This window comes from Aythya marila, assembly GCF_965140915.1.
Source record: "Aythya marila genome assembly, chromosome: 7".
In the NCBI taxonomy this organism is placed as follows: domain Eukaryota; kingdom Metazoa; phylum Chordata; class Aves; order Anseriformes; family Anatidae; genus Aythya; species Aythya marila.
Window position 1 is genome coordinate 21,726,333 of NC_139048.1, and position 8,984 is coordinate 21,735,316.

At 52.2% G+C, this 8,984-nt stretch overlaps 1 protein-coding gene across 11 annotated transcripts in view; it reads right to left on the bottom strand.

Annotated features, from left to right (window-relative positions):
* Positions 1–8,604, bottom strand: part of CAMK2G (calcium/calmodulin dependent protein kinase II gamma) — a 109,588-nt gene extending 100,984 nt beyond the window's left edge. For all 11 annotated transcript variants that reach the window (XM_082764744.1, XM_082764751.1, XM_082764753.1 and 8 more), the window contains exons 1-2: positions 8,324–8,604; positions 6,499–6,593 (exon numbers count right to left, since the gene is read on the bottom strand). In XM_082764744.1, the coding sequence (XP_082620870.1) occupies positions 6,499–6,593; positions 8,324–8,388 (160 nt within the window). In that variant the 5' untranslated portion in view covers positions 8,389–8,604. The remainder of the gene's footprint in view (positions 1–6,498; positions 6,594–8,323) is intronic.
* Positions 8,605–8,984: the final 380 nt, after the last annotated feature.

Consider the following 8,984-nt stretch of genomic DNA (forward strand, 5'->3'; position numbering starts at 1 on the left):
CTGCACCTACCTCTGCTTCCCCCAAGATTGCTGCTCTAAGGACTGCTGGAGGTGAATATGGCTAAGTGAAGTACTCCCAATTTCTCTGACACTGGCAAATTAACATGGGTTTCGGTAAAGCCTGGCATCTTGGTGAAAACTGGGAGGTTTCAAGAACAGAGGAAAGGAAGGAAAAAAAAATCTGCCACATCTGGAACTCCAAAACAGGTGACATGCAGGTATTAACTAAAGGGGGGCGATGCCTGGGTTTTAAGGGTAGCAAGGCAAACAGATGGTGCTCAAAGAGTGGGGAGAGATTCCATGCTATATGAGCAAGCCTCCCTTTTAAAAATGGTCTTCACCCAATTTACAGGATCAAAAATAATTGTTGAAGGGGCTGCAATGGGACATGGTTGCCATAGTCCTCTCCTGAAAACAGCTGGGTAAATAGCCTGCCATTTTGTGGAGACGTAGGGGATAAAAAAGCAGCAATTTCTGTATGATCCATGGACGGGTCCTCTCTGGCGGCAATGGTTTTAGCACTGCCCAGAGAAGGATTCGGGGCGGCTGTGAGATTTCCATGCTATACTCCAAAGGCAATAACAACAACAATCTCTTGCACTGGGCCCTGCTTACAAGGGATTCAGGCAGCTCTCCCTGCCCCAAATTCCTCCGGTGCTTCAGCGCCCTGCTCTTCACTCACAGGACACCTGGAAATATTTCCATCATGGCTCGCTGAGCAGGATAAATGCTCTAGAGCCGAGGGCTTCGGGACACGTGCAGGACTTAGTCTAATCACTTCTCTGCCTCACGCAAATCCAGGTTATATTGGGAAAACAAGAAACCTGACTCTCTTGCCAAGCCCCTTTCCCCAACCTCGCTGCGGCTCTAGGAGCTCCTGCCCAATCTGGGTGCCCGCTGCCCCCCCCCCCTCATTGTTAATGCTGGAAATTTAATACTCAATGTGACCACACAGAAGACAGACACGAGCTGAAATCCTGTCTGCTCTGTTCCAGCTCCTTTATAAAATATACAGCGTAAACTGAGAGGCAACCTGGGGTAACCCCAGCCATCACTGAAATCCACAGAGGGAGGAAGCCAGCTTCTGGCCACAGTGAGCCCCAGCAAAAGCCCAGGTGCTCTCCCACACCGTTTGCCACGCTGGGGCAGGCGAGGAGCCAGGCAGACCCTCAGCGTCCCCCCGTTTCCAGCCCAAGGTCAGGGTCCCTCCTGTTCTCCAAGCACGCCTCAAGGGAAACGTCCCCCAGCGCCTGCTGCCTGAGCCCCTCTCCTCTCCCAGGCAGTGCTGCTCACTGCAGGGGGAGGTCCAGGGCTGCAGCTTACGACAGCAGCACGGCAGCCCCCTCCTCCCCGCTGCCAGCCTGCCGCCCCACGCATGTGTACTGCAGCTCCCAGCACGGCAGTTCGGCCGCCTGCTCTCCGTGCATCCCCCCAACGCAGCGATCACCCCTCGGCACCCCTCTCAGCAGCGCTCTGCCCCTTGCCCCCAGCTTCACACAGCCCCCATCGCAGGAGGCACCTCCACAAAAATTCCCATCCATCACAGCAGCTCCTCTGCTACCTGCTCCCCAAGCACAGCATCCCCCAGCCTGCTCGCAGGAGGAAGAGGAGCGGGGGCACAGCGAAGCACTGCCTGCTCGGTCTAAGGCCCCCCGTAGGAAGGGCAGCTCCCCTCCCATGCCGAATGACCAGACCTGATTTGGCTGCTCAGCAAGTACAGCGCAGAGGACACAGCTTGATTTGCTGCCCTCTGCAAGAAAGGGCGTTTGTCCCCAACCTACAAACAGGCACAGCCAGGGGACACCTCTCGCAGGACGCTTGCACCCGAGTTGGGATTTGTGCTCGGGCTGCCCATGATCACCGTGCCGGGCTCCCCACTGGGCTCCCCGCGCTGCCGCACGGAGCCGGCGTGGCAGCCTGCAGTGCAGCAGTGCTGTGGCCACAGGGGCTTGAAAGCTGCTGGTCACAGGAGCAGCCCCGGAGTCCTAACCCCAATGCAGGCAAGAGCATCTACAGAGCACATCAAAGCAGAGGCTGGCGACTGATGCTGCTCAACTTTCTTTGCAGCAGCAAGCTCAGTGTTTCAGCAGCCAGGGAAGCCACCACTGACATCTCCAACAAAACACACTACAAAGCCCAGGTCAACAACCACTCTGGGTCTGAAAGCCCAGGACAAGAGAGCTGCATGGGGAAAAAAAAAAAAAAAAAAAAAAAAAGGCTGAATTAAAGCTGTAAAGAGCACTTTTTCCTGGTGAGATTTGATATACAGAAGTAATTCCCTGCTCCTCCCACAATCCACATAATCTCCTAGAGGAACAACAAAAAATAACTGAGTAGACTGCAAATTTTGATCTCACTTACAAATTTGTAAAGACTTAAAGCAGGGCGAGATTCCACCCCTTTATTCCACAGGCAAGAGCAAAGACACAGCAGGGAGAAAGCAGGGAAGAGGTCTAACTTCCAGAGCAGCTGCTTTTAATTTTTTCTTCAAAAGGTATCACTTCCAGGAGTTGAAAGACACAGATTTTTAGTAGTGAAGAAAATTTAACAATTGAGGTAACACACCAAGAAGTCTCCCCCCACTTCCCACAAAAAGGGGCCACAAATGCTGTCACCCTACACCTGCTGTAGGCTCACTACGTGCAGTTTGGTATAAACACCGTCCTAGGAATTACCACAGGAGAGAACTCTGCCTACATCCTTCCAGTGCAGGACAATCCCATGAAATACATTCAGGATGCTTGCTCTCAACGTGAGTGATAACTGGGGTTTCCATCACCAACCCCAAGAAACTTCCTCCATACCCAAGACACTAACACTGGAGAGTCAGATCCCAGACATTTCCCAGCTGCTACTGAAGCTACTGCTCCTCTCTTCATCCTTCTTTTGACCATTGCAAGTACCTTTAGCTGATCTGAAGTTCATTGCTGCCCACAAACCGAAGCTTTGTTTGCTACAGATTTTCATTCTCAAAACTTCCAAAAAATTACTGATACTACTTCTGTCTGCCCACAGCTCTGGTGAAAGCCCGGGCGTTCAGTCCCGCAGGAATTTCAGATGACTGCGGCATTGTATTTCCCCCATGTGTAATAACCACTGCTCTTATACGTCAATTGAATGCTGACTAAGGTAAAGTCTGCTTCCTCTCCCTTTCCACAAGCATTTGGCCCCTATTTACTGTTAAAGTTCTTGGCATACTCTTCACCAGACAGTCTGAAGCATCAACACAGTAGGAATAATACCAAATACTTCATTAAAGCCCAAGTATGAATTTTAATCTAGACCAGCTCTGATTAACATGATTTAATAAAAGAGAGAACAGACATCCGAAAATCACTGACAAAAAAGAAATGAGAGATTCTCCTCTCAACATCTGACTTCGTGTTTTCCTACCTTACAAAAGCTTTTACTAGACTGAAGTCGTTAGAACCACCCCTCACAGAGAGGGGCACTGCATTCATCCTCCTTGCTTTCAGGCACATGCCCTGTAACAACACCAAGCCTCTTCAGCTCCTCACTGCTTTGAGGAACAGTGACAAACATGCTAGGTAATACAGAGCCCTCCAAATACACACAATTCATCCTCAAGTGTTCCTCTTCCTCCTTTTCAGCTACATGCACCAAGCTATTCAGCATTTCCCAGTCCGCTATTATTTCTTCACCAAGAGCCTTGAAAACTAAAGGTAACAAGTACTGTGAAAGGAGACGGAGGCTTTGTTACCATTTCCCTGGACAATCAAGAGAGGCATGGCAGTAGCAACACTTCCACGAGGCCACAACGGGCCGTACTCCTCAGCAGCAGCAAGGCTCTGGCCCTTGGAGCAGCAGTTACTACGTCAAGTAGGTTCAGTTTTTGCTAGAGAGGGCACAAAATCGTAGATTTAGCAATGCCTAAGTTGCAGAGGGACAGCGTCCCCCCACACAAGGGAATATTCTGGCGCCGTGACCAAACCCAGGAGAAAACCCTGCTGCGGAAGGCAGGTCGGGGGGTGGGTTAAGGCACGCAGCAGACAGGCTGGGCACGCAGGGAGCCCCGTGCGTGTGTCCTGCCAGGCAGAGACGGAGCCTCCCCGGGGAGAGGTGCCAGCTCTGGGAAAGGAAGCATCAGGCGACGTATAGCCAGGGTACTGCAGAATTAACGCCGTAATTCTCCCCGTGGCAGACAGCTTTCTAAAATGCCAGTCCTCGAGACTTTCATTTCCAGGCTGCTGAATCGAATCTCTCTAATCACTGATTTACAGCTGCAACGTCCAAACAGCACGCATTTTTCCATCAGTCCTTTAAAGCCCTACTCCAAGGTGAACTCACTAAGTTGCTATCAAAGCATTGGGTTCCTTCTTGTAGTAACCTCTCGTGGCATCAGTGAGCACAGCTGGAGTAAGTGAGGAAACCATACATTCACCCCAAGTCACCGGCCGCTTCTCATTGTAAACAGATTCTTTACTCCTCACTTAGACTTGAAGGAAACCTGATCAAATACTTCTTGTTTCTGACATTATTCTTCTGTATTACCAGAAACATCCAGTTCATTTCTTGGCTCGCCCCATGCCTGCACTCTAACTAACCAATACCTTCCTAAGGAAATCATTGCCAACTGCCTCAAGTTAAGAAGCTGAGGACCAAATTAGCATCCTCAATGTATTTCATTTACAGGAATGTATGAGATATAGAAAGCAAGTAGAAGATCAAAACATATTCTGTATTCATCCACACTTACTTTTCCTACTTCCTGGATCATAAAACTGTTATCAACTTACCACAAAAAAACAATCAGGATCTATATATTGCTCCCTCTGTAACTCTTTGGGTGCTCAAACACAAGTTTTCTCAATCAGTTCTGCTACTTTTGGGTTTGTGCTAGTACGTTTCTGAATTGTTTCAACTCTATTAAACCTGCAGCTTTCCACAGTTCTCTTATCTCCAGAGTTAGTTTCAACATCACCTCCTTTGCAGGAAAACAGCTTCTACTTTGCAATCAGTTTATCAAGCCACCAACAAAGCAAAACCACCCCCCAAAATTCCCCCAGACCAAGTTGAATTAATTCTGAGCTCAAAAGATGGGATATCCCACCTACGACAATAGTGGCTTCACCTGACCAGGAAGGGGACACCAATGCACATGGGATCTGCTGCTACTTCCTAAACGATCCACGGCTACACCGGTTGGATCCCAACATGACTTAATTCAGGCAACACACCGAAGACTGTCATGTATTTGTACCTCCACGAGTCACAGGGACGAGGGGTGGGAAAAAAAATCAGCTCTCTCATCACAGCACCCTGTACTCCTGACACTCCATGTAAATAGAGTAAACAAAAATTCTTCACCATTCTCCAAGCCATCTTACACTCTTATCATCACATTTCATATTCTGGCAAGAGGGAGAAGGCATATCCTATTTTTCTTCTTTTGTAGGGATCGAGCAAAATATTCTCCACTTCTATACCATTTATAAAGATCACTCGCCTCCTCCTCCTGCCTTATTTTCATTTCTCAGCCAACCCCCCAGATAATCCATCTATTCGGCTAGCAAGGCAGACAAGGCCTAACACATCAATTTTGTCAAATCTGAAAGGCCTCTAAGGACCGCAACCTTCTAGAAACAGTCTCCTCTGGCATCTCAACTTGTTGCACTCCGCTTTCAGCATCTTTCACTGCAATTCGATTTCTCTCATTCTCTCCATTAGGCTGCCTAGCCCCAAAGCAACTTTAACCCCTACAAAGGATTCCCTCCGCACTTGAAGACACACACTCCCTACACATTAGAGCATACAGTACCCTTTGCACATACGCATGTCCCCAGAAATCAGAGGTCCGACAGCTTGGGGAAAAAGATTTTTTCTCTCTTCTTAAAAATACAGTCAGCTTTTTCAGCTTTAGGAAACCCCGGCATTGAGGAAAGCAAGCAGTACTTGTTTTACTTCACTGAGAAGTCAAATTTGCAAGAAAAAATTGGCATTTACCCAGCCAGCCAAATTCTGCCTTTGAAGGCAAACTCGTTAATTCCCAAACCCACCACATTTAACTACAACATGACAGGAGCAAGCTACGTAGCATTCATAAAGAAAGAAAGAAAAAAAAAAAAAAAACAACCAACAAAACCACACATCTGTTCAGGTAAGACAGATCTCCTATGTAGAAAAAGCATCCAGCAAAATCACTCCAGAACACTTGTCTCTATCTCAAGTGATCAGAACACATGCACACCAAGATAAGCTTGCTATAAACCTACCTCTAGCCCAGCTTGCAGGAGAAAGATCCCCAAAAGAAAAGACAACGTGACTTCACAAAGTACCCACTTCCAGACACAGGAATTTTTCTATCCTCCTATGCTAACCTCCTTTTAATCTGGTATTTGCCACATAACTCAATTGCTTTGTAAGAAACAAACAGTGACCCAGACAAACAACTCCAGATCCCTTAAACTTATTACAGCTTCAACTGCAGCGAAGCATTTTCTATTAATAAAAAGAACAAGAGTAGATTTAGACACTAACCTCTGGCTGACAGCTTTTTGGTGTTGATGATTTTTGCAGCATATTCCTGTGACGAATTTTTCTTTACACATCTGCGGACCACAGAGAAGGCTCCCCTAAAAGAAAAATAAAGAGGATAGGCGCTATGAAACTGAAAATAAGAATGCAACAGCAGCAGTTTCTATCCCCAGAATGGACTAGATTAAGGACAGCACAGAAGACATACAGAGGAGGGAAATGACACACGGGAATCTGATGGACAGTGCATGCTGCCTGTTCAGCAAATAAACCCTCGTATATGCAGTACTCCAACGCCCACCTGAAGCCCCCTCAAGCCCCCTCATGGACAGACCAGCGGGAACAGGGAGGGGACCATACGGGCACAGAGACAGAACACGAGGGGACGGATGAACGGAAGACAAGCAGCCCAGAACGACGCCGCAAACACCAGCCGTGAGTCCATCTCCCAAAGACAGCATCCCCCGCGGGTACATCAGACAACTCGGACTCATCTCGCCCATGTTCAAGCGCTAGCTCTGCCACAAAATCCCTGCAACACTTGGCAGAAGTTACTACTCTTACAGCTGTCTACCCACTTGCAAAATGGGGATAAGCATGTACCTAGTAATGAAGTGAGTAGGAAGCTACGAGGCTTCGTACATTTTCTCAAGCTGGAACTATTGATATTATTACAACTACTCCAAAGAGCCACTCGGAGAAGAGGTCTGAGAGAGAGGGAAGAAGGATTTCTGTGAGGAAAAAAAGAGATAATACAACAGAGACCAAGGTGAAAAGATAGGGACTCAAAATCTACAGGATTAAACAGATGAGTGCTTGAAAGCGGTCCCTTCTTTCAAAAGAACATGAGAAAAAAAAAAAAAAAAAAAAAAAAAAAGGTGGGAAAAAGAGTAACAACTGGCTTTACAGGAAAGGCTTGGAATGGGGAAAAGGACAAATAAAAGACAGCCGGCAGAAAACTGCAAGTTCTTTTAGAACAGGAACGTGAGCCCACGTCCATGGACAAACGCACGTAGTGACACCGTGAGGAGCGGGCACTGAAGCTGCTCGCGGGCCCCAGAAGACAGCTCGCCCTACAGACCGCCTGCAATAGCTCGAGCCCTCCCGGCACTGCGGAGTCCTGCCTTTCTCTCCCCTTCCTCAACCTCTGCCTACAAACCAACAAGCGGCGCCGAGAGCACGGGGCCCGGGCTTGGCGACACACAGCTGCGGCAGCGTGGGGACGGATGGGGACACCGGGGAGCGGAGATGCAGCAGAGCCCGGCGCTTGGTGCAGGAAGGGGGGGGAGCGGCGGCACCCAGGGAGGCACCGTCCCCGTAATCCCAGCCTGGCGGCCGCTGCGCTGCTCTGCTGCCCCTCCGGGTCCCCCTGCAGAGCCCCGTCCGAGGGCGCAGCGGCTCTGCCAATGCAGAGACAAGTGCGGAGGGAGGAAGGGAGGGCGGAGGGAGGGCGAAGCGCTGTGCAGCAGCACCTGGTCCTTTCACAGGGACGAGGAAGTGGGGACCGAAGCATCGCGGAGCGGCAGCCGAGTACCGCGTCCCGGCCGAAGGGAAGGAAGGGCACCGTGCGGCGGAGGGGAGAGGCAGTAAGGGGAGGAGAAGGGGGCAGCCGGGCCCGGGGAGGGCGAGGGGGAAGAGAGGAAGTCCCGGGCTGCAACAGGAGCGCGCAGCCGGGGCAGGCTGCGGGGACACCTTCCCCTGCAGCCGGGGGGCTCGGGGAGCAGCAGCGGAGCTCGGCGGCTCATCCCCTTCCTCCTCCTCCTCCTCCTCCTCGTCCTCCTGCAGCCGGGACGCGGCCCCGGGGCCGGGCGCGCAGCGGGCTCCGTACTTGCCGAGCTCCTCGTAGAGCTGGTACTCGTCGGTGAAGCGGGTGCACGTTGCCGTGGTGGCCATGTTCGGGCTGCGGGAGGCTCAGCGCCGCTGGGGCATGGGGCAGGGCGGCCGGGCCGGGCCGTGCCGAGCCGTGCCGTGCCCGCCGCTCGGCAGCCCCCTGTCCCTGCCGGCCGTGCGGGGCGCCGCGGGCTCCCCCCGCTGCCGGCTGGGCGCTCCCCGCTCCGCCGTGCACAGTCACCGCTCGCCGGGGAGGGGAAGGAGGCTGAGCCTGGCCAGCACCGCGAGAACTGGCTCGGAGACACCCCGCGCCGGCCCCCTCCTTCCCTCCCTTCCCTTCCCTTCCCTCCGCCCCTCTCGGCCCCGGCCCCGGCCCCGGCCCCGGGGTGTGGCCGCCGGGGGCGCTCCGGGGCGGCACCGCCCGGCCGGGGGGAGCGGGGCTGGGGGGGGGCCCGGGGGCAGCCCCCTCCTCGCCCAGCCCCGGGGGGGCCGCGGCCGGGAAACTTGCTGCATGCGGCGGCAGGGCAGGGGTGCTGCTGCCTGCTGCAGGGAGGAGGAGGAGGAGAGGGAGGAAGGCAGCGCCGGGCAGCCCCAGGCCGCCCTTGCCCCCCGGGGGAAGGGGAAGCCGAAGGTCGAGGCCCGGGGGGCGGCCGGAGCGG